General features: G+C 38.1%; 1 protein-coding gene across 6 annotated transcripts in view; it reads right to left on the bottom strand.

The window, feature by feature from the left end:
• Positions 1-22501, bottom strand: part of Fam135a (family with sequence similarity 135 member A) — a 69547-nt gene extending 47046 nt beyond the window's left edge. Inside the window, exons 1-5 of one of the 6 annotated variants that reach the window (XM_027392814.2) lie at positions 22222-22501; positions 20736-20824; positions 17321-17467; positions 8762-8850; positions 7498-7613 (exon numbers count right to left, since the gene is read on the bottom strand). In XM_027392814.2, the coding sequence (XP_027248615.1) occupies positions 7498-7574 (77 nt within the window). In that variant the 5' untranslated portion in view covers positions 7575-7613; positions 8762-8850; positions 17321-17467; positions 20736-20824; positions 22222-22501. The remainder of the gene's footprint in view (positions 1-7497; positions 7614-8761; positions 8851-17320; positions 17468-20735; positions 20825-22221) is intronic. The other 5 variants (XM_027392812.2, XM_027392819.2, XM_027392817.2 and 2 more) reach the window with 5 other exon arrangements.
• Positions 22502-26809: the final 4308 nt, after the last annotated feature.

The following is a 26809-nucleotide window of genomic DNA, read 5'->3' as shown; positions in this document are numbered from 1 at the left end:
AATGAAAAGTGTCAAGAGCCCTAAATGGGTACAGTAAACTCCATGGAGACAAAGTAGTAGACTAGTAAAAGTAAGATTAAGGTCTGCTTGCAAACAAGATAGTTGAGAAGTAACACTGAATCAGAAGAAACTTGAAACCAGACAGCAAAGTTTTCTAGGCGCTCTTCAACCTCCCATGTGAAGAACATGGTTAAATATGTATGAAGTGCAATATTGTAATTTTTAAACATAAGTATGTGATACAAAAGTTTATTTAAACTAAACAAACACCAGGTGATGTTTCTTTTTCTTTCTTTCTTTCTTTTTTTTTTTTTTTTTTTTTTTTTTTTTTTTTTTTTTTTTTTTTTGTTTTTCGAGCAGGGTTTCTCTGTGTAGTTTTGGAGCCTATCCTGGCACTTGCTCTGGAGACCAGGCTGGCCTCGAACTCACAGAGATCCGCCTGCCTCTGCCTCCCGAGTGCTGGGATTAAAGGCATGCACCACCAATGCCCGGCATGATGTTTCATTTTAAACTTCTGAAGCAATACTATTTGCTAAGTGTCTAACCATAATCCTATATTTAACAATATATGTTGGCTGGGAAAAAAAAACCACACAAGTCTAAATAAAATTCATAATTATTTACCACAGAATGACAAATACCAAAAGGAACAAGGATTGGGAAGGCTACAAGCAAAGGAACCTCTCTGTACATGGCTGGTAAGAATACAAATTATCACAGCCATCATGGAGAACAAAACAGCAGTTACCAAAAGCTAAAAAGAGCATGTTTATATGACCCAGCAACAGAAATTCCAATGTACTCCCCATACTATAGCAGTACACACAACAACTGAGTGCTTAAGCAAGCTGTCTATCCATGAATAAAAATCTGAAAATGGAGTGCACACCCTGAAATGAGCTTTTAAAGAGGAAATTGTCATTTGAAGTAAACGAATGACTCTGGAAGACATTTTGTTATGTTAAATGATCCAGGGACATCAATTTAGTTGTATGTGAAATCTAAAGAGGTTGAACCCATGAAAGGCATGTAGAATGCTAGCAGAAGATGGAGAGGTAGTGAGGGTGTGTGGGGGGGGTGCTGGTAGGAGGACTAGGGGGTGGAGTGTGGTGATGAAAAGATAGAACATTTCGGTTACAAAGAAAAATTAAGTCTCCATGAGATTGCATTGTATGGTGACCACGCATAATAATAATGTATTGCATACTTCAAAATTTCAAAAGACGTATTCTTACCACACACTAAAAGATAAGTTAGGTGAGGCAATGGCCAAGCTAACTTAAATAGCTCCAAAATCTTCTATATTAAAACATTACATTGCATCCTATAATAAATAATGGCTGTAATTTTCTTCTAAGAATGAAAGCATCCCAGTTAGAATACATTAGGGAAAACCTATTGGATAGTTGTAAAGGATGGGACACTATCTAAATATTCTGCACCCAAGACCAATGAACTTAAGGGCTCAATAATTCGAATCTCTCTAATTGTGGGTCACATACTCTGTTGTGATGACTCTTCCCTGTGCTGAGGAAAAATAGCCATGGATGCAATGAACCAACAGATAGGCCTGGATTTGGCACAGGACTAATTTCCCACCCTGTTTACATATTCCCATAATTAGCACTATTGTATACTGTCACAGTATTTTACCTAGTATTATGTAAAATCAGCAAATATTTTGTTTCATACTTAGACTTTTTGGCAATAACTATAATTATCACCACAAAAGTAGAGATAATATGGAAGAAAAACACCAAAAAATAAAAATAAAAAAGAAATAAAATAGTTAGAAAAGCCAATTCCAAGTGTATCCAAGTGTATCTGATACACTTGGTTCAGAACAATGTGATTAGATATGTGTGAAGCCAAGGAGTGTCCTATGAACATGAAAGAAAAAAGTGTAGCAATATCATTAAACATGCTAAGAAATCTATATTCTGCTACTGAATGAAAACTCTGGAAAATAACTGAACAAGAGAAACAAAACCTCATGCCTTTCTACACAGAGTAACCAAAAGTAATGTTTCTCTTTCTAGAATCCCAGTTAATAATGCCAAAAGGAGTAAGAGAATTAGAATGGCACTGTTTTGAAACTGCTAATAAAACAATCACTCTAGGAAAAGACCTTCAAAGGACACTATCAACTAGATTAGAGAAAACCTTGTAAGGGTCCACCGGGTTGATAACCTTTGAATCAATCTTGTCACAAAAGAAACAACCAGACATTGTTATGTTCTGTAATGAATCCTAAAGGAAACAGCTTCACTTGGGCATTCTTCTTACAAACTCTACTGAATTTTAGCCTTTAGATTAAGTCAATAATTATAGCCCTAAAAAAATCTAAGAGATATATAATCAAATATAACATATGAATGTAATGTTTAATAGAGTAAGAATGCATTCCTGTGATACATTTTTCATGGAACTCTTTTTTTTTTTAAGATTTATTTATTTATTATGTATACAACATTCCACTTCCATGTATATCTGCACACCAGAAGAGGGCACCAGATCTCATAACGGATGGCTGTAAGCCACCATGTGGTTGCTGGGAATTGAACTCAGGACCTCTGGAATAGCAGTCGGTGCTCTTAATTTCTGAGCCATTTCCCCAGCCTTCATGGAACTCTTATAAACAATTGCATGAGGTAAAAGTGTTTTAAAAAAGGTAGTATGTGGTAATGATGGCTCAGTGCACTGAGGTTGCTTGTCATCGGATCTGATGGCTTGAAAGTGGTATGTGTAGACCACAGGAGGAAAGAAAACAATGACTTCTGCAGGCTGCCCTCCGATCTCCACTTATGTGCTGTGCCCCCCCCACACACACGTGTATATATAGTGTTGAAATTGTTTTTATTTTGTTTACTCACCTATTTGTATGTATGCAGGCATATACATGCTTTAGTGTGCCTCTGGCCAATTCTAAATGTTAAGAGGTCTCTCTGAATGGTTTCTTTCTTTGAATCCTTGCCCACTCCATAACAAGATGTAGAATGAAAAACTAAAAGAAAGCTGTGTCTGCCAAGCTGAGGCCATTCTGCATCAGCTATACTCACTCAATCTGCCAGCTGACTGGATTGATGAGTGAATCCAGCAAAGATTATCCAAGCCAAAACAGCTTAGCAGAACTATTGTGCTAATACATCCTTAGAAGCAGAAACACATATTTGATGCAATGCTACTGTAAGCTCTATGCTTGTTATTAGCTGTTTACAGCTGCAGTACCACAGTAATAAATGAAAAATGGAGAAACCAATAACTAGGATTGTTACTATAACAAAAATTTAACACAATGACTTTATGGACAATCTAAATTATACAAGGCAGAAAAATAAAGAAACAACAGGAGATTAGAAAAATGGTAACTTTTGTTATGAAATGACAAAATATGCTGTCTATAATAACTTAGGATGAAATTAGACAATGTCCTAAGAAACTTTTGGACGGGGAAAAAGCAATCCTAAATGGGTGCTACTAGCTAAGCACTTTAAGATGGAACAAGAAAGAAAAAGCTGAAGAAAGAATCAGTCACTTTATTACAGGCTTCAGGGACTACAGAGGGACTAGGACTTGAGAGCTGGAAAATTAAAGATAAAAAAAGTTTGATTCTGTTCTAAATGATCCACAGTAAAAGATGAATCAAAGATTGTATCAAGAATGTAGGCATACATTTTTCTTCAAAATTCACCAAAAGAATTAAGGTAGGCTGTAAGCAGGCATTCTCATATTGACAATGCTTTTTTAGGAAGTTTATAGGCACGATCCCACAGAACTCTAATCCCCAAGTATTAGTAGTGATTTTATCTAGAGATGGGCTTATAAGATATGGCCATGTGCTAAGTAGAAAAAGATAGCAGACTGGACTCCAGGCTAGGTTCTGTGACTTTCTAAACCAACAGACTGCAGTAGAAGAAACAATGTGCCAATTCAAGAGACATTGATTTTTTTTTTTAAACTTCTGTTGTGAGAACTAAGTAAGGCTAGATAGACTACTGATAAATGAGAGGCCACATGGAACAGACTGGAGCAGAGAAAAGCATAGCAGGCTATTTTCATTTTCTTAATAAGATGGTAAAATCAAGCTAAATCTTCTCAAATACAAACTCTTTAAAGCTAGGACATCTCTTCCTGTACTTATGTAGTTATCCATCACCTACCACTGTGAGGCCAGGCTAGCACAAGACCTGGTGGCAGAGGAGATGAACTAAATGCTATAGACAGGTAATTAGTCATCAACCATTTACCACAAGTCCACCACCCTATTCCACCCCTCCCTTTGCCTTTGCAAAGGTGTGATAGGAAGCAGGCTGAACTTAGCAAGCAGGCTAAACTTGAAGCAAATCTCTGAACATACAAGACTTCCTGCCCCACATCTGTTAAAAGAAAGGACTATGGACAAAGAACTCTATGTCCCTAAAAAGGTAGGGACAAAAAAAAACCCAAGAGCTTTTCTAAAAAAGAAAATGGGGGAATCTTACAGAACATTCAAGCCCTTTTCCCTAGGCCTGAACTTTAATAAAAAATGGACTCCTAACAGGGAATGAAGAAACCAGAAACCCGAGGCCCAGTGGCCTTTTCCCTTGCGAAGGATCTAGTCAAACTGTCTTACAACTCATCTACATCTCTTCTGGACTGTCTCATGGTTTTCTGTAAATCTGCTAGACTGCCACAGGAACAGTGGAGAGGAATTAATGTTTTCCTCTTCTTGTTTAGCCAGACTAGAAATAAATGCAGTTACTTTTTTTTTTTTTTTAAGATTTTATTTATTATGTATATAACATTCTGCTTCCATGTATATCTGCACACCAGAAGAGGGCACCAGATCTCATAACGGATGGTTGTGAGCCACCATGTGGTTGCTGGGAATTGAACTCAGGACCTCTGGAAGAGCAGTCAGTGCTCTTAACCTCTGAGACATCTCTCCAGCCCATAGATGCAGTTACTTTTACCAGGTTTTGTTTCCTCATTTCTTCTGGAATACAGGGAACAGAGTCAGCAGACTATGGACCTGAGCACTGGATAGCACAGCATGCTGTACAGCCCTTCAGAGTTACAGTTGAGAGTCACTGCAGATGCCTGGCTGCGCTAATTTCTTTTTGTCTTTGAAAAGTGTTTCCTGTGCAGTGCAGGCTAGCCTGAAACATTTACATAGCCCAGGCTAATCTTTCACTAATGATCCTTTGTACCTCTTTTCCAAGCACTAGGAATTACACATATGAACCACCATTCTAGACTGTACCTCTATTTCTTCCACACAACCATCAATTTACCATGTGTAGTGGTTTGAAGGAATTTGGCCTCCATAGACTCCTATGTTTGAAATCTTAATTCCCAGTTGGTGGAACTGTTTAGAAAGGGTTAGGAGGTGTGGTGTTGTTGGAGGATGTCACTGGAAAGGGCTTTGAGGTTTCAAAAAACTGGGACTAATTCCCAGAGTGTGTATTTTTCATTCTCTTTGCCTCCAACCTGAGGATCAAGATATTAAGTGCTCAGCTGTTTCTGCTGCCATGCCTTTACTCCATCACCACAGACTCTAATCCTCTGAAACTGTAAGGCCCAAATTAAATGCTTTCTTTTATAAGTAGCCTTATTAATGGTGTTTTAACACAGCAACAAAAAATAAATAAGTTCTCATGTTAACAAGTACTTGTAGTAGTAATAGTAGTAATAATTCTATTCTTATTTGGAAATGACTCACTGTTACCTAAATCCATAGTATCAACTCATCTCCAGACACTAAAGGCTATTAGAAACACAGCTTTACTTTCCTTATGACCTTTTCTAGAATTTTAGAAGACATCTAATTTCCTAAATACCCTTAAAAAATAACATATTCCCTTGGTGGTACATACCCATAATAATCCCAGCACTTGGGAGACTAAGCAACAAGAACTTTTCATGAGTTTAAGGGCGGCCAAGGCTGTGTGGTAAAACCCTATCATAAAGAAACAAAACAAACAAACACAAAACCCCAAATAAATTAACTAAATAAATAATGTTTGTATTTTCAAGACTTGGCTCAAGCTGCTTTCCTATTAAAAGAATTTTTCATTTCATCCTTTACTTATTTAAGTCTTACCTAAATTTTAGCCATATCTCTGTGAGGTAATTTTAGCTCTATCTCTGTGAGGTAGAATAAACAGACAGGAAAAAGGGGGCACAAAGGGAAAAAGAAGTCCCTCACCCTAGGATCTAGTTTGCTTTTCCTACTGAAAGCCAAGACACTTCAGTATAAACTCAAAATTGCCTATGAAGATAATGCCTGTTTTCCTAAAGACCTCTCAAACAAGGATGCTAAAAACAAACGGGCTGGAGACACAGTTCAGTGGTTAAAAATGGATAGTGATTTTGCAGAGGACCCAAGTTCAGTTCCCAGCTCTCCTGTCAGGTGACCCACAACCACTTGTAACTTAAACTCCAGGATGTCTGATGCCCCCTTTTGGCCTCTGTAGGCCCTACATTAATACACACACACACACACACACACACACACACACACACACACACACACACTAATGAGAACAAATCTTAAACAACAAATAAACTAGGATTATTTAGGGTTAGGGTCTTTGTAATCTTGAAATTTACTATATTAGTACTTGTTTTGCTTCATTAAACCAAAACAATGCACCTAAAAAAAACCACCTTAAATTTTCACTGACAAAAAGAATTTTTAAAATAACTAAAAGTAAACCAGCTCATATAATTTTCCTTAATTTTTAACTTGAATTTTAAGATTTGCTTAATCTTTAAAACTTGTAAATTATGCACTTTTCTCATATCACTGAGATAAAGAGTCATATAGACAATGACACTGAAATGGGACTATCTCTTGAAAAGCTCACATCTTGGATATGGACTGCAATTGTCCTAAACAATTCTCTTTCTTTGTTCCTCTTAAATGCTGACTCTTGAGAACACATCGTACTTTGTCTTGGTAAGCTAACTGCTTTACCCTGGCTCACTGTGAAATACTTTTCTGCAGAGCATCAAAGATATGGCTTTCTCTGAATGGAGATCTCTAAATGGGACGGAAATGCCTCAGGCTGCACAACAGTGTTGGGCTATGTTTTCCTATTGCTGCTATTATCACTGTAATGACTTTAATAATAAACAAACCCAGAAAAATGTTCTGCTTGATTTCTACACTTTCCTATACCTACTGAAGCTTCAGCACACATGCTTTGTATATCAATTCAGCGGTTTCTTTGTAAATAACTTTCCTTCATGATAACAATATGCTTTTAAACTGAAAAATGAGATAGAACATTTTCATTAGAGCACCCCCTCAATGATCAATACAAACTCATAAATATATATTAAATATATCCAGCATTATCCCCATATATCTAGTTAAATGCAATCACTTAGACTATAATCACCCAAATACAGATCATTGTTTTTTTATATATATATATTATATATATATATATATATATATATATATATATGTTAACAGAATCTGTAATTAAATTCTTACTATAAAATGCATACCCTCTTTGGAATAAATCCACATTGTAGAACTTGTTTAGCTCCACGGAGAATTCTACCATTGCTTGAACTTCAGTCATTTTTAATTTATACCCAGAGGACAAATCTGGTAACAGCACCTTAGTTAAAAAAGGGGAAGGAGTCATGAGAAGCACAACAGAAATGCCAGTTTATAAGCCAAACTCAGGTTAATCCAACTAAATAGTACTAGACTCCAAAGACTGCCGACAGCAGTTACCACTTAAGAATGGTTGGTTGTGAAGCTTTTCTAACATTTCTTTCTCCCGATGACATTCATGTGATAATCCATGAATGGATTTTTTTGTCAAGAAAATATTTCTTAAAGAACAAAGTACTTTTGAATTTTAAAAAAATTATTATAAAAGCCTAAAAGCATTCATTTTCACAGAAGTTAAAACAAAAGGCACACAGGCAAGTGAAAATTAAAGCATTCATATATCCATTGAAATATATAGATAGAGTCATATGAGTGCATTAGTACAACTTTTCTTTTGTAAAATTGGTGTCCATGGCATGCACATTTCTAATCTACTCATTTCAGACAATTTTCTGAGGAACATTAATATATTAAGCCAATGAGTGTATAAATAACATTATTTTAAGTGTAACTTTTATACTGTGAGCAAGTTACAGTTTAAACAGTTACCCAGTGTTGGTGTTTTCAGTGGTTTCTATCTTCACTATTTCAGAAAAATAACGAACATCCTTACCAAGAGCACAGATTCTCAAAAGCAATTTAGAGAAAAGAAACATTGGGAGATCTCTACTACCGGTGTTCCTTGTCCAAGCAGAGACACTGACGAACTTTATTCCGGGCTCTCTATTCAGGGACATTTGCACAGTTTTAAACATCAGAGAGAGGGTCTCACTTTAGAGCAAAGAGCAGATCTGCAGACTACTCTACACAGTACAGCCTTCCAAGGCAGAGAACAAGGTGGGTTCACTGCCCATTATCGAAGCGTCAGGATCCTTTAGCTCAGGGCTCCCCTTCTATAATATAATTTACTCCTATGTAGTTGTTACCTGGCACTCTAGCTAGAATGCTGTGAGTATAAACCATTTTTGTCCTTGATTGGTGAGTCCAGTGTTTTCTGCCAACCTTATGGCACCATGGTAAGAAATTCATTAGCATATAAGCATAGTAAAATCTCCAGGCTTCACAGATCTTGAAAAAGGACTTCCCTGAAATTCAGCAAATATTCTAACCTATGATGAATTACATGCAAAAGAAATGCCAAATGCTTACCTCTGCTGATCAAATCTTCATTTTACATTATTAAATAACCAATCTTGTATTTCCAGTTACTGATTCTTGTTAAAAATATATTGTTCCCCCTAGAAGAAACAATAAAATCTTAAACAAAATTAGAGATACAAAATTTATCTTAAAGATACCTATGTTTAATTACTTAAAATTCACAATTTACACATAGGACCTACATCCTCAAGGCTTGGGAATACATTATAACTTCATCACTATTATGTGTTTCTATTAAGGATTCCCATATGTAGATTGCACAGTACAATATAGAGTACTTTCAAAAACACTTCTCAATGAACACCTAAAACACTGGAAGCTTACCATTAATTTTTAAGATATAGAATTCATTTACATTAAGATTAGTGATTATTTTGTAATTTCATATATATGCATGCATATATTTCATAAGACACATATGCATAAAACATAGTATTTAAAATAATTACAAAAGATTGCCTAACTTTGCTGTAGTTTTCTTTACATTTCAAATATTTAGATGAAAAAACTGCCTTTAATATAATTGTGTTACAAAACATTAAAGTAAGGATCATGTTCATTCTTCACTTTTTTCATCTGTCATGATGGTGTAGACAGACTGTGCCAAGACCTAAGGCTGCTACTTTAGTAATCTCATCAATAATAATAATAAAGATTAATATAAATCAAATCAATGTATTTTTAGATAAAGACTCCCCATTTCATAGAAATAAGTGCAAGTCAGTTCTGGATCCCAATGGGCTCCGTAATCACAAGAAACACAGTAAGCCCATACAGTACAGCAGAAAGCTAACAAAAAGACCTTAGGATTTCAGTCCCCAGGGATTGATTCCCTTAGATTTTCATCCCCTTTAAGGTATGAGCACCCATCTCACATAAACCGGTAGTAGCCTATTACAAGTGTGAGAGATAAACTTAGATCTTTTTTAAGCTCTTTTCATTTTGAGATCTCTGTTAGAATAATTGGGCTTTTCTTATGCAAAGAATTTATTATGGGAAGTAGGGTACAGCTATAATAGAATCCTAAAACATGAATTAATAATTATCAGAAGTAGGATACAGTTGCAACAAAAAGATAACTGGCATTAGCTTAGTAATTACATACCAGGCAACAAGGAAACATACTACAAAAATACTGATAAACTCTCTTACATAGAGCAAAACAACCAATAAAAATATCTACAATAACCTCCAGAACTAGGTGTCCATGTATGTCCAGAGCCCCAGAAAAGCAGTTGGAAAGAATCACAAAACTGGTTGTGTGGATGGTTCTCTGCTGTGTTTACTTTGGCCAATTTGTAAGTAAAGATGGAAGGAAATAAAGGAGCAGAAACTGGAGCTTTGCAGCCAAGTACTCCAATAACCCAAACCAGGATAAGTATCTTTCTTAAAGGAATTCTAAAAATTGTTGACATAATAAGTTAAGATTAGGTTAAAGGTGTTGCCGACAGTGCCTGTTGTTACATATATACGACGGCCAATAAAATGAGAGATAAAGATGAATCTCACTGAAATAAGGCTATTAAAATGAAGTAGGTGTACAGAAAGGGCAAGTATATGAGCCACATCCATAAAAGTTTAGTGAGTCACTGTCACAAAAAATAGTATAGAGAAAAAAATCATAAAAATCTTATTTTTCTTTAACAAAACAGTATTTGTCAAAGAAATAACCTACAAAAGCCTATGACTATGTAACTTGCAAGCTATAAAATCTGCAGTAGCAGGAAACTATAGAAGGCTATGAAAACTGTTCCTTTCAAAGTATGCAAACTTTCAGCATGAGCTTTAATGTGGCCTTTCGGAGGCTGACATAAGGAAGAAGCATCCAGATGGCAATCAGAGGGCTCCTAATGCAAAGAACACAGGTATTCCTCCACTGCCAGGACATAGTATCTTCACCATTCCAGTCCACCATTGCTCTCAGCTAGAAAGTGTTCCCGACTGCTTGTTTTCCCAAATGGGAGACATCTTAAAATTCTGTTTCTGATTTTATCATAAAACACGGACATGTGTAGAGCAGATGGGAGTAGAGCAGACAGGTGTTTTATTTCTAGGTAACTGGACTTTCAGGTCTCTCAATGACCTAGGATTAATGGAAAACACAGAGGGCTCTTGTTTTGTTTTTCGGTTTTGTTTTAGGAAGAGAGGCCATGTGTTTTTGACAGGTTATAGGTGGGATATCTCGATGACTAGAGTAGCAGACTGGCACACTGCATGCCATTTCTTTTCTCCTTTCCAAGCCAAATGGTCAAGTTATCCTACCCATGGAATGTGGCTACCTGACCCTACTCAAGGAATATAAACTGAAGTGATGCATGTAGCATCTGCCTTACTTGTTTAAAAGGAAATTCTTTGCCCTGAATTTCACCTTCATTTTTTTCTAGGCTGGAATACTCTCTTGACAATGATCTAGTTTTGATCACACAGATTAGGCCAAAACTCTTAAAGACTGGAAAAGAAGGGAAGGACTGTGGATTCCAGTGTGTCTTAGCAGCTTAGACACTGCTCAGTTCTTTCGTCATATGATTCTTTGACACAGTGCATGCACTTCATCTATAACTTCTCTGACCTCATCTCCTAGCAATCTACCTTCTCCAGTCATACTTACCTCCTTTCTGTTCTTCAGCACCCGAAGTTTTTGCATTCATTTTTTTTCTGGAGCACTTGTCCTCCAGGTATACACATGACTCACTCCTTGCCTTCTCTTGGGCTAGACTCACATACCAGCTTCTCAATTAGGCCTTTCCTGGCCACACCCTATTTATTTCCTAAGCACTTATGTCCCTTTAAAATATTAACGACTTTACTGTGTAGTAAGCTTTTTTTGTTTGCCATCAGCTCACAAATAATGACACAGACACTTATTAATTATGAAAGTTTGACCTTTAGTTTAGGATTTTTCCACTAGCCCTTACAACTTAAATTAACCCTTTTATATTAATTTATGTTTTGCCTCATGCTTTACTTTTTTTTTCATTCTGTATGTCAGATTCCCCTGTGTCTCGTTGGCATCACTCTGAAGTAATCTGTGGGCCTAGATTCCTCCTCCTTTTCCTCTCTCTCCTTGGATATTCAACCTATCTTTTCTACCTAGCTATTGGCCATTCAGCTCTTTATTAAACTAATCACAGCAGTATATCTTCACAAGGTATACAAATAACCCACAACACTTTACCTACTACCTTGTAAAATTAGGATGTTGCTACATAGCCCAGACTAGTTCTGAATACTAATATAGTTCTACTAATAATTTAAATGTAAGCAAGTGCTACCAAATCTAGCCTTCTTACTCTTTTACATCTAAAACATAAACTTCTGGAAAGTGGGGAATTCTGATTACTGTTTACTGAGTCATACCTATGAACAGACACATAGAAGCTATTCAAATTTAATATAGGGAATATTAAGATACCAATATTAAAGATTCCATAAATAAAAATGCTTCTTCTCCTATTTAAAATAAACCAATTTGGAGAATGGAATTATGATACAGGCATGTTAAAAACAGGCATGGATGAATGAGCTCCTTTATTAGTGTATATTCAGAATTTCCCTCTATTCCAATTCTCTATATCCTGCTGTGCTATTTGTTATGCTGCTGCTATCTCCTTTCCTTAAAAAGAAATGTGTACAAATATGTAAATGATGCTTATAAATCACTGTGACTATCACTATTACCCTCTAAAACACAAGTGGTTTTATTTTTATAAATTGCTAAGTGGAAAAAAAAATAACCAAAGAACTTAAGGAAAAAGCAAAAAGGTAAAAGGAGAAAGAAAAATTGAGGACTCTTGGGGTCATTGAACATGTTTGTGATTCTCTTGCTACAAACTAGTCTTTTTCAATGATGAAATGCTAAGTAAATGCTGCTTGGCTCCTTCAATCCTTGCTGGCTCTCTACAAGAGGAGCCAAATATTTTCTGTGATCTACAGTCCATCCTTGGTGGCTATTATTGGCAGTAGAAAATTCTCAAGAGGACACTGGAAGTCATCTTTCTCCCCAAAGGTGAAATCTTACTTTTAAAAGTTGTCAACTCATTAAAAAGAAAAAGACAAAAACTGTACATGCCAAACCAAACTCAAAAAGTGCAAATTCATTCTACAGATTAACAAAATGATTTCTAATTTATGCAGAGTTTTATGCCACTCAAAAGAGAAGTCCTGGTCTGTCCTTTCTCAAGAACTAAAGAAATTGCTAGAAAGGACTTCTTTCCTCCTGGCTCAGTTATGCACAGGACATTCTCCAATGCAAATGCCTTTCAGCAGTCACCACAAGTCATGAGCTTCACAGCCTTTGAACAGTCTAGGGCTGGCTCAGAGTCCATCAATTTAATCCTGGTCTCTGAAGCTATCAGAATCAGCTGACTTGTCTGAGACTAAATGGTTTACTCTTCTAGCCCTGGAAAAACAGAATATAAATCTCAATAATCTGTAGGCCCATCAAACAGGAATCCAATCTGCACGATTTCCTAAGTCACCAACAGATAATTCAGCTGAGCCCAATCTAGACAAGGCAATGACTCTGGTACTCAGTGAGAAATTCATGCTGAAAAGCCCTTATGGAGACAAAAAAATAATTTCCTCAGCCCCACCAAGCAAATCTCATAGGAAGGGAGAAAAAAATTACCTTGTAATACCTCAGGAAAAGTTAGTTTTCTCTCAAAGGGGGAAAAAATCTGTAAGTTATTCTTGTTCTTTCTGAAATGCTCTGTCCAACATGGAGACCACAACAAAGAGGTGTCTAATGTGACTGAAGAATGGTTTCTTAATTTAATCTCAATCTAACATGAAAGCCATGCTAGATTTCTCTACTGTGGTGATCTGAATTAAGTATGGCCCCCACAGACTCATATTTGAATGTTTGGTCTATGGAGAGTGTGCATTGTGGGGGCAGGCTTTGGGGTCTCACATGCTCAAGCTACCCCCAGTATGGGTCACTGTTCACTTCTAGTTCCTGCGGATTAAGATGTAGAACTCTCAGCTCCTTCTCCAGCACCATGTCTGCCTGCTTGCTGCCATGCTTCTCTATGTGACAATAATGAACTAAACCTCTGAAACTTTAAATGTTTTCTTTTAAAGAGTTGCCAAGGTCATGGTGTCTCTTCACAGCAAAAGAAATCCTAAGGTACCTACTATGCATAGCTTTATTGTGCTGATACTATTTTAAGCATTATATGTAGAGTATTAAAAATATTAGGGCCAGACATGGCATTACACACTTTAATCTTAGCACTCAGGAGGCAGAGGCAGGAGATCTCTGTGAGTTTGGGGCCAGACTGGTTAACATGGCTAGTCCCAGGCCAGACAGGGCTATACAGTGAGCTCTGTCTCTAAAAACAAACAACAAGAAAGGAGTATACTTAAATATGCTGACATATATAATGAATTTTGAAGCTGTAATATAAAAATCATGTAAACATTTCATTTTGCATTGACATATGTCTTAGTTAAGGGTTCTATGACCTAATAGTTAAGGATTCTATGACCAAAAAGCAAGTTAGGGAAGAAAGGATTTATTTGGTTTATACCTCCATATCACTGTTCATTATCCAAAGAAACCAGGACAGGAACTCAAACAGGGCAAGAAACTGGAGGCAGGAGCTGATGCAGAGGCCATGGAGGGTGCTGCTTACTATCTTGCTCCCCATGTTTATTCAGCCTGCTTTCTTATAGAATCCAGGACCACCAGCCTAGGGAGAGCCCACAATGGGCTGGGCCCTCCCATATCAATCACTAATTAAGAAATACCCTAGAGCCAGATTTTATAGAGGCATTTTCTCAGGTGACGTTTTTTTCCTTTCAGATAACTCTAGCTTGTGTCAAGTTGACATAAATTATCCAGCACAACATGTCTTTAAACATATTTAAAACTTTTGATTTATTGTGTATGTATGGGTATTTGTGTACAGGTGCCCACAGGGGCTGGATTTCCCAGTGGCTGTGAGCTGCCTGATATGGGTCCTGGCAACCAAACTCAAGTCCTCTACGAGTGTAGCAAGTATTCTTAACCATGAAGCCATCTCTTCAGAACTTATACTGACATGTCTCAAGGTAGTATTTTAGATAGAATACCCACAATTATTATTAAAATTGATTTTACCTGTTTCCCCTATTTTTCAGCATTTTTATGTATTTAACATGCAGGGGCACACAATGATGACATACATGAAGAAGTTAGAGTACAACTTGCAGGAGTAGATTCTTTCCTTCTACTATGTGGGTTCCAGGTCCTCAGAGTGGAAGCAAGGACCTTTGTCTGCTGAGACATCTCACCAGTCCCTCAAAACTTATTTCACTTGTGTTTAAAATACGTAGTTACTAGAAAATGTTACATTACATGCACTCACAAACTTCTACTGTATATCAGTCTATTTACACTAAGCTGTCTTGTTAACTGGCTAGTGTGTATACACTAACGGCCCCAGAAGCAGTATTAAACACATAATACTGCCATGCAGAGCTTTTAAGAATACCAAGATACCAACCTCCCATCAGAGCAGTTAAGACAGCTATTAGCACCAAATAACTGCCAAGGGATGGACTTTAAGAAAGCGCAAGAAATGCTCCCATATCAACCACACTGATCCTGAAACACGTCCTCAACTCAGATGCTGTTAGTGTTTTAGAACACTTTGGATGTAGAAGCACCTTGAACTGCAAGGCAAAGCTCAGAAGTCTCTTAAGATGGACTGGAGACCACAGAAATTAATTGCTCTCACAGAAATCAAGGAGCAGCGTTAACTCTTCAACTACAGGATCACAAACACCCTTGGGATATTCTGTTTACTAAGGCAGATGGAAAAGGAGCTGAACAAATTAGAGATGCCATGCTTCTTGTCAGCTCAAGGAATACAGGGGCTACCTTCCTGTATGGTAGAGGCAACAGCTAGTTTCTGAATTATACTTGTAATTTAGGGACTATAAGATAAATGGAATCATAACCTGTAATAGTGATAATCCACACAATGATACCACCTACTGAAACAAAACAAAATTTTTGGCTCACATAGGTGACAGACATGGAAACCGATCTCAAATGAAGCAATAGCACATTAATATTAAGTAGGAACTAAGACTGATACTTGGGATTTGCAACCAGCAATAGGAAAAATATCTAAGACGAACAGTTAAATTTAAGTATGTTAATTAGAAATATGACAGAGATTTTCTAATGAGGTTAGAATAGGGTTACCTCAATGCATTTAATAGCAATAAATATAACGTTTGTGTCAATTTTCTTGGCTTTCTCTAAAGAAATTATTAGAAAGCCTTAAATAGGAGGAATCCTACAAGTCTTCAGAATGCTGTTTTCTTGTAACGAAAGTTATTTTAATAATCCTGTTTGTAGTCCAACAAGTAGTAGGAAGATGGGCCTCCTGATGGAAGGAATGTTTAGCTTTCCTGAGTTTCAGTCTAAATTTAGAACTCCAAATTTACGTAGCTACTTTTCAATAATCTTGACAAAGTCATAAACTAAAGCATATATACAGAAAACAATCAGCTGGTGACATCTAGATTTGCAGCCTTTGTATCAAGCTTGCTATCGTGTGTAAATTCTGGTCATGTGATTATGCATGCACTGGCTGGATGATTCTAAGTATCTGAGCAAATCTTATGTCTTAGGTTTACATTCCTTTTTAGGCTGGCTGAGGCCAGGACACCCTATCCATTTTTGTAAGCTTCTTGAAGGAGCCAGCCATGGTCAGTACTGGATTATACCCTGCCCTCAATGGCCCAGCCAACCTGGCATGCAGCAACCTCTGAAGTTCACCACCACTCAGATAGCTTTTAACCTTTTCTTATTGTATTCAGAAGCACTTGCACATACATACTCTCAGCAGTAAAGCCACTCATTCAGAAGGGTGACTCACAGCAAAACTGAGCTCACGAAACGTGTTACAAATAAAGAGGACACATTAAGTAAGGAAAACCATATATCTAGATATTTTTCCTGGCATTCCTCATTTATCAAATGTAAACTCTGAACTTAGAACTTTACCAGCCATTCCCAGCATGAATTACAGAAAGTTTTAAGATACAGAATTAGATTGTCTTCTATGGGGAGGGGAGAGAGGACAGACCTTCCAGAGGAAAGGCAAGAGAGTTTGACAGACATGTTTCTGGAAAGCTTTGTTCTCCACCGGGGATACCAAATACAGACCAAACAGCAGAGTAAAATAAAAGCAAATATAGGCGCTTACAACTTGGCGCAGCAACTCCTGCACTGGTAGCTTTAATTATCCTATTTGATTTCTTTCTCCTATAAGTATAGAAATTAAGGTTCAAAATGTTTGTTTCAATGTCACATAGAAAGGAAACTATTTCAGTCACATAGAAAGAAAAAATGAAAAAAGACAAAGAATTAAAATGTGTTCAACCCCATTGCCTGTATTTGGACTTATAATACCCTCTCTTATAAAACTTATAATCCATACCAGTACTGCTATAAAAAACAGTTAATGATCATGAATGAATATGATCATAGATGAATATGCCCACTAAAGGAAAAATTAGAACACAACACTAATGGGAAAAAATTATACTTACTAAATTAACTATATTCAGTTTCCCATGCAATCAACAGTATCTCCAATGAAATCCTAAAGTTCTCACACCCACAGCCACACAAACAAAAGTATACTTTGAAGAGACTGTCTCTTCTGGTTTCTTCAAAGCTTGTGTTTAAACAGCTGACTGTCAGAAAGGAAATGCATTATTACTAATATTAGAAATGATAAGTAGACACTCTTTAGGAAAAAACACTGTGGATATTAGAAAAATGTGTCAATGGCATAAAAGGGCAGCAAATTTTAAGAAATACAATAGGAAGCATTAGTTATCCTTAGATTTATTTTGTTTCCTTCTGGACATGAGAACAGAGTGAACAAAGAACTTTTCATGTGACAATGGACTGGACAATAGGAATATTCATCTCCTAAAAGCAGTTCATACAAACCTTTAAAGGATACATTAATGTGAAAACAATTCTGCCAACACCATAGGATAGAATGCCTTTGAATATGGCATGCTATTATAAACCTTTAAGACATCAGAAGAGTCCAAGTTACAAAAGCCTAGTGAACCACAGTGATCATCAAATGTCTAGTTTAAGGGTGTGTTCAACAGTGCTTAAAATATTTTTTTGGTTATCCCAAGGAAAAAATACTCAGAGTGAAAGAACCACAACTTTCTAGAAAAATATTGCAAGAAATGTTTTCTTGACATCCTATGCTTCCTTGTAGTTGTTATTCTACTACTAGCACTCTGACACCAGACCTGGATTCTAATTCAGATTTAAACCTGTTTCTCAAATGGAAATAATTTTATAATCCCTAGCTGGAAAAGCAATGCTTAAAAGACAATATACACAAAGCACTAAACATGGTATTTGGTACAGGATGATGTGATTTTTATCATTAATTTTTAAATTCATTATATTGAAGGAAATTCATTATATTGATCTGTTCAAAATAATACAGATCAAGTAAAACTAGTTATATTTTTCAAGTGTATGGCTTGAAAATATCTTTATGTATAGGACAGGGGACTTTAATTGCAGAATGATTAGCTTCAATTAAAATCCAATGAAGATCTTTGTAAAGACTTGGGGGGAACCTACTGAAGATTCAATTAGAAACTCAGAGACTCTTCTATTTTATTTTCTTTTTTAACTGATTTCACTCCTAACATCTCCCTGGATCACCTGTATGAGGACTACTTCAAAACTCCTCTGCAAGGATTACATTAATGTATGGTGACAAAGTAGTTACGAATTTTACATAAAGGGACTGGTGAAAGCCAGCGTTCTAACCTTGTCCACCTGAATAGAGCACTATTTTTGAGTCTTAAAGCTGAGTAAGGATGACAGCAGTCTGAAAATCTGGAGCTCTCAATTCTAAAAGACAAAGTGATAGTTGGGAGCCAGGCGTTGGTGGTGGCGCACGCCTTTAATCCCAGCACTCAGGAGGCAGAGGCAGGCAGATTTCTGTGAGCTCGAGGCCAGCCTGGTCTCCAGAGCAAATGCCACCAGGATAGGCTCCAAAGCTACACAGTGAAACCCTGTCTCGGAAAAAAAAAAAAAAAAAAAGTGATAGTTGGGGGTACACAGGCTTCCATGAAAGTGATAGGTGGAGGTACACAGGCTTCCATGGTCTTACACTGAGATAATCCCTGATAGTGTTACTTACACATGGGGGGAAGCAGCATTTCCAAGTCTAATTGAACACATCCATCACTGGTATGACAGTCACCACTGTTCTAAAAACAACTAGGAATGCTGCCATTGCATTCTATACGACAACCTCAAGGGATTCAATACAGGAATACCAATTCTAGGTCAGACTAAATTAATTGCTGCTAAATGCAGCAACAGAAATGTTCTAGATGCCTTTCGAGAACCCACTGAATTTGGTCAAACCCAAATTTTATATTCATGAGATACTTAGAAATAATTTCTGTATTATGATTGGTCTGACAAAACTCCATAAAAGAAAATATACACTGTAATTTTCTTAGAACAACAGTTTCTTGGTTGAGAGATAAAAAAAAAAAGTTGGTTTCATTAAAAACAAGAACTAAGTAAGAGGTTATCTAAGTAGGAGATATCCTTTAATGGCACAGTGTAACTGGCACCTTTATATATCTATTAAAGAGGTCAAGCTTTATATTTAGCATGCCCTTGATAACTAAACATGTGAATACAAGTTAAAAACTTCCAATCTTTAAAACATGCAACCACTGGGGAGGTGCCTCACTAAACCCCTGAAAACATGTACACATAACGACATGTGCAATTTAACTAAAAGGCTCTGGATCCAGTAAGAATCCTCTCTCTATCACGACTCTGCACCTGGTTCCTATTCATTCCTCAACCTTCTTCCTGCCACTGAAAATAAGCTGCCCCCACTCACTTTAAACATCTAGGCTCTATCTCCACTTACTTACTGAAATAAACACACACACAGGTCACACAGTTCACTGAGTGGTTCTTTCCTCAATACCTCAGTTCAAAGCAAAGGAAATCCTTGCCTTTTATATCTCCTAAACAATCTCTCGTGACCCAGAAGTCTCCAGGGCCTACAGTTTACAGAAATTAAAGTGAACATAAAGACAATAACACCACTACAGAGTAACTAAAGAGAATTCTTGTAGTTCCTTTGAGTATCAACTCCTGGCAAATAAAGCATTTTGATCTTTTTACATCCCGAGTGATCCAGTATCTGCTCATTGTGTCTGAACATTAACTAATTTAAGTCGGTCCATAGTTCACTCGTATTCTAATAAATATTACAAAGAAATCTGGGGGACTTTAAAAACTGTTGAGCTTGATCTTAAGGGATTTAAGCAGTCAACTTTATTGTTACTAGTATAAAACCAAACAAAAAATTACATATTTACACGGTAATTTCTGTCTGTGGTGGCCCTAAGCATGTTTAAATGATGGGCTGACTACAGATAGATTACTGGGTTGCCTGCATTGTTGTTACTACACACTCTACAGGTGGAAACACTGAGGTAGGGGTTAAGTGCTTCCACAAACTATTATTGAGTTACATATGGGTTCAAACCTCTTGACATTTAGTCCTGTGCCTGCTGTAGATCATAGAACCCTTATTTAATTTCAAAGAAAATAAAAGCAGCTCACTATAATACCAAGAATGTGTGGATGGTGACTTTCTAATGGATAGTTCCGTATGAATAAAAAGACCTGCTTTTAGAGGAGAGCAAGCATCTTAGACAAATAGCAATGATTTTATTTGCATCTGAAAAAGCATTTAAATTAAATGTAGGATGAATTCTTCAATCGTACATGGGGAGTACTAGCTCTTCTAAGAAATGTGGTTTAATAACACCAGCTGGTCCTTCTGCTTTCTGTGTCAGCTACCTTGAAGGAGGAGCTAAACTTTTTTTTTGCCTTGGTATTTCCCTTCTTAAAATAGAATTAGAAAGATTTAATTCCTACCTGGCATAGATAACATAAGGAAGAATTTATTGTTTGTGGGCTGCTTTGAGATTCCAGAATGAAACACATAATCCGGTTGGTCTTCAACCCTAGAATAAAGGCAAACTTTACTGAAAATAATTGCCTCAGCAGATGCCTCCAGAATACGATACTACACCATTAGCAACACAAACACAAGTTTTCCTTAAATTAGATCTGGCTCGAAATGAAGGGAAGAAAGGTTCCCATTTTTTTTTTAAATTAAATTCTTTTGCCCAATTCAAAAGATTAATACTTCTATTCTCCTTTGTTCCTCCTCAATGGGCAGTTATCCTATTCCTGTTAGCAGAAACCATAGACATTTATTAAAGAGAACAGACTCAAAATGATGCAACCAGCGGTAACAGTTGAGTGTAAACACCAAATCAATGCATTTTATATAGCAATTTTTTGTTAAATTTCATTTCAGATTTGTTCCTGGACAACTATATTTACTTGAGCATAACCTTTGCCAAATCTTAGCTCTTTATAAATGGCCAGACTCTTTCTCATAAAATGAACTGGCATACGTTTCTTAAAGTGTACTGCCATTCTTTACGTGATATTATCAAGAGAAGAAAGATGAAACTGATTTCTTTGGAAGCTGCACTAAGGATACTGAGCATATCCCAGTAGGTTCTGTAGGAAGCGGAAGAGACAAGAGTGTGTAACAACTCTTTGGGGATGTAATAAAAAGTAAAACAAATGGACTGAATGAAAAGGCTCCATCCAAACAAACAAGAAAAAGGAGTTTTACAGATGAAAAAAAACCCCAAACACCCAAGATTAGAGTCTAGAAATCGGTTCAGCACGGAGGTTTAGGGGCCACTGGACAGAAAGCAATGAAGCGGGGTACCAGGTAAGATAGTGGGGGCCCTCTGAAGCCAAGGTGGAACACAGAACACTAGCGCAAAGGGGTGCTTAAGCATGAAAACAAAACAAGCAACAAGCCCCCCCCCCAAAAACAAACCCACCCTCCCACACCAACAAAAGAGCTACGATGAAGTACCAAAGGAGGAAAACAGTGTTAACAGTCAGAAAACTGGTCAGCGACGGCCAAGAGGTATCCACTGGGGATGCACAGACGAGGGAAGCAAATCGCGCAGAGCAGGACCGACACCGAGGGACCACCGGGGCCAGAGGGCACGCTGGAGCCGGGGGAAAGCGAACGAGGGTCGAAGGGGCCGGGCGGCGAAGACGCAGCGGGGCGGAGGGCGGGCTGGACACCGGGCGCGATGTGCGGGAAGGGCCGACTGGGAGCACCCGGCTGCGCGCCGCGCCCCTCGCGTCCCCGCCGACCTTCAGCGGGCCCAGGACCCGGCTCCGACCGCCGGCAGCCGGCTGAGGCCAGGGCGTGAGAGCCGGACCAGACGACGAGGCCGCCGCTTCCTGTCCGGCCCCGGGCAAGAGGGGACCCGAAGCGGGTCGCAGGGTCGGGAGGCGCGCGGGGCAGCGAGGGGGGACTCACCTCTCCACCCGCGCGGCCTCCGCTCGCGCCTGTGCGTTGGAGGAGTTCGGCGTCCAGCTGGAAGGCGTCCTTACCCGGGTCAGCACCATCCCGCCCCGGGCCCACTCACATCGCCATCGCAGCAACCGCAACCACCGCAAGCCAGGAGTCAGTCAGTTCGTCACGGGGTGCTCGGCTCTCGGCCCAGCGCCGCCGCCGGCGAGCATGCGCAGTCGCCTCGGTCCCGAAGGAGCGCGGCCGGCGAGCGATACCTGCGTTCAACAGGTCCCGGCCCGCGGCCCCGCCCCTGGCGCTCTCCCCTCCCCCTCTCGCTGCGTCCCGCCCTCTCGGCGGCGAGGCCCCGCCCCCTCCGGACTCCGCGTCCCGCCCCCTAGGAGCCCGCAGCCGCTGTGCCCGCGCCGACGCCAACCGAGATTTCAAGATTTGCTCTCCTTTCCCGGCCCGCGCTCCCGAGTTCCCGCGAGAACGGAAGGCTTGCGTCAATAAAAAGCGCGAGCCCCGGCGAGGTGGGAGTTTGAGGGGTGGTGTGGAGCGCTGGTCGAGGTTTAGGGGAGCCGGGAGAGGCCAGAGAGGCCGCTTTAAGACCGGAGAGATTTCTCTTGAAGCCGTCCTTTCTCCTTCACTTCTCTCCTTGCAGCCCTGGCTGGCCTAGGGCCATAGGCAAGGAGGCTGCTGGGGGTCCGTGCTGCCCTCCCGGGGCTCGTTTATGGTTGGGGCGATGCGTGGATGCTGATCCATTAGCTTCTTGATTGATGACATCTAAAGAGAAGCTTTCAGATCTTAAAAGTCCGTCAACAGAAAAGCTCCTGGCAAATAGCCCTTCACTGATTAACCTCATCCTCTGTTTCCCACTGTCCCAGCAGAACATTCAAAGCTTCTGTGTGTGACTAAGGCAGGGTTGCAGAACATTTAATCCCCGACAGCTTGTGATAAAAACGAATTGGGAGGACGGATGGTGGCGACGGTCAGAGACAGCGTGAGTGGACGTGATGCCACTGATGTAAAAATAGTTCAAACGGCAAGCTTTGTGTGCATTTTGCTACACTAAAGATGAACGAAACCTTTCTGTTCTCTTGGCAGTAGTGATGGTGCCTTGTACCTTAGGCCCTTTGGAATCAAGTGCTAAATATGGTTTATCCATTGGCTTTCCTTCGTTTTTGAGCAAACAGGATTGGGATGCTTCAGTTGCCTGTAGCCAGTCTGTTAGCACTTGCAAAGATGACTCCAGTCACTCTTCTTTAGACAGAGTCTTAAATACTAAGATGGATGCCCACAGTTCACAATGGGAAGTGAGTTTTAGAAGTTATATTTCTTTAACAACAAATATGAGACTGAAACTGAGGAAAGCGAAGTTTAAGTATAGCACTTCCTTTATGGGTATAACAGCTACAAGTCCGAAGGGTAAATATATTACTTCATAATGTTGTGATCTTATTTCATGACTTGATGGCCTTGGTCTTTTTTGGAAAAAGCATTTTGACGTAAGCCAATCCTCCAGTTAGAAACAAAGTGTCTGACTGTGTTTCGTTTCTGCACTTGACAGGCTGAGGCTACAGAATGATACCATGTCTCAATAAGCGAATGAATGAATTCCTTTTTTTTTTTTTAAGTTGATTATGTTACTTGTATCTAGTTGTTGAATGGAGACAGGTGAGGAGTGAGAAGGCTTTACTGCTTGATCTAAGTGAATGTATTAAAGGAGACGATTGGGATCGATATAAAAGAAATGCAGATTTAAAATGCATGTGCCATAGTCTTTAATAATATATTACCAAGGAAGTCCTGATACTGCATAATTGATTAAACTGCAAACTGGTTTTTGATATACAGCATGAAAAGGTGCAAACAGTTACTTCTGGATTGTAACTCAGATTATTTGGGTTTTCCAAGTGACAAAGCATTTGCTTGGATCAGAACCTGTCAGACAGGAGACATTCCTCCCACCACCAGACCTCTGAATCACTCCTGTAGAGTATAATTATCTAGGCTCTAGTGACAGCAATGACATGACTTCATGAATTATGCTCTTCTTTATATGCCTAAAGCTTACCACTTTTTTTGTAATGTGATATTTATGCTAATTATCACTAGCGTTGGGATGGCAAACACATGAGGGCAACTATCTCATTCTCCTAATGACTCATGCCTTGTCTCAAGTCCTGATCTCTTAGCCAATTCCAGCCACTTATCTTCTGGTCCCATCAGACTGCTTTTCTTAGGTAGCCTGGTGAATCTTATTGTTCACTGTAGCTCAAACAGAACTCTGACCACTTCCCTTTCCCCTTTATGCAGAGATCTGTCTGACAGTGTCTCTTGCAGATTCATTTACCAAGTCCAGAACCTCCCAGGCATATTGGATACATTCCTGTGTCTCCCATCTATTTCATTTTCATATCCTGTTTGTTTCCAAATACGTCTCTATTTCCAAATGGTTTTCAACTCCAAGGGGAAAAAAATGAAAATCACTTCTAGTGAGACAAGAGAAAAGGATTTTAAGCATAGTATTAATGGAAATGAAGGAGGTTTGTCAACTTTAAATTATTTGTTGCATGACAAGATTATTTGATAAGATTGTCTAAAATAATCAGTCATGCAACAAATAATTCAAGGTTATTATTTAAACATCGATTTACTGCTAATTAAAACCTGCATAAAAGAAAAACCTCTATCAAATAAACCAGTGTTTTTATGTGTATCATTTTTTTATATTTGCTTAACGTCAAAATCAGTGTTCTTGCATTTTCAATTAGAGAAATTTTTTAAAGCTGTGTACTCATTTTCAGTTCATGAATTCATTAGTTAATTTAAAATTTTAGATGTCTTCTGAAAATCTTTGACTTTATAAAATTTTTACAACTTTCTGAATGTCATAATAGGCTACTTCATGGGTGTATTGGAAAACATTCCTACAAAAACTTTTTTTAACAAAAGAAAGGTCCTAAATATTGAATATTTCTGTTCCTAAATAGATTAATTGAATTTCTAGTCAATAGCTATAATTAATACTGAACACCCCTTAAAAATGCACACGACTTGGCGCTGGAGAGATGGCTCAGTGGTTAAGAGCACTGGCCCCTCCTCCAGAGGACCCTGGTTCAATTCCCAGCACCCACAATGCAGCTCACAAGTGTCTGTAACTCCTAGTTCCAGATGATCTGACACCCTCATAAAGACATACATGTTAGCAAAACACCAACGCACATAAAATAAATAAAAATTTAAAAATGCATACAACTCTAAACATAGATACAGAATGTCCAATGTCCATACAGAATGCAAAGTTAAACATTTGAAATTTCTTTCAATAGGAAGGTTCTTTAAAGTTCTAAGTTTTACATTGGAACCATCATTGTAAACCATCACAGTAGCCAGAAAAGACACAACAGTAAAGTTACATTTTTGTACCCCAGCTCTCATTAGGCTTAATTTCCTTTATTGTCAACTACAAATTTGTTTTTCCTTATGCTTCCTATTTTTTAATTGTATCATGAGTTGCTGAATTTATCTAGGTTGCAGAGAAAGAAAACCATACAGTATCATGAAAAATAGTAATCTAGTTTTTAATTTTTTTTTTCCAGCCAGATACTAAGCAGGTCCCAACTCTGCTTAGCTTCCAGGATCAAATGAGGTTGGTCAATGGCATGGCCACTGACTAAAAATTCAGTTCCACCTTGGAAGGCTATTTAAATAACTTTTGTAATTCAAAAAATGCAATTTTAAGCTGATCTAGATCAGTGGCAAATTGTCAACTTTTGGGTGATTCTATTTGTAGAAACACCTTGAACAAGAAATTTGCCACACACTTGCTTCTTCAGGTTAAGGGAAAGCAACCTTGCTGATGGGTTTTCTTTTTTGTATCATCATCAGAGAGTATAAGACTACTTAGCAATGAGGAGTGTGTGTGTGTGTGTGTGTGTGTGTGTGTGTGTGTGTGTGTGTGTGGTAACATTCACTTTTAATCCCACAACTTCAGATGCAGGCAGATCTTTGTGAGTTCAGGGACAGTCTGGTCTATATAGAGGGTTCCAGACCAGGTAGGGCTACAGAGACCCTTTATTAAAAAAAAAAAAAAAAAAAAAAAAAAAAAAAGAATTAACAGTAATGATTTTGCTACCCATTTAAAAGTATTCTTCCACTCATTTCTATATTGGCTTTATATGATTCTATAAACATTGTTGTTGAGATTGAAATGTATAGATAGGAAAATGTAAAGATGTCATATAACCAGTGTCTGTTCATTTTCCTTTTGCTGAGTAAGTCCTGGAGTTCTATTGTGCCATAGTGACTACAGGTAATAATAATTTTTAGGCTGAACCTTTTGGAGATTGCATCTTCAGTATTTTCGTCACATACAAATTTGTGAAATGTTAATTAGTTGAATGTTAGTTAACTTAGCTGTAATCATGTTACTATATGTTAAAATATCACCTTGTCTACCTTGATTATGTATATGACTTTTATATGTCAATTATACCCCAATGAAAATCCTTGCTTTTTTTCTTGCTGCTATATGCCTTCCCCACTCTGTGTCCTTTCTCTTCTTTTCCTTGTATTTACTATCTCTTGGTATCAGGTTTATACCAACTTT

Source organism: Cricetulus griseus, assembly GCF_003668045.3.
Source record: "Cricetulus griseus strain 17A/GY chromosome 1 unlocalized genomic scaffold, alternate assembly CriGri-PICRH-1.0 chr1_1, whole genome shotgun sequence".
Lineage (NCBI taxonomy): Eukaryota > Metazoa > Chordata > Mammalia > Rodentia > Cricetidae > Cricetulus > Cricetulus griseus.
Note: the sequence above shows the minus strand (reverse complement) of the source record. Positions and strands in the feature narration are given on the sequence as shown.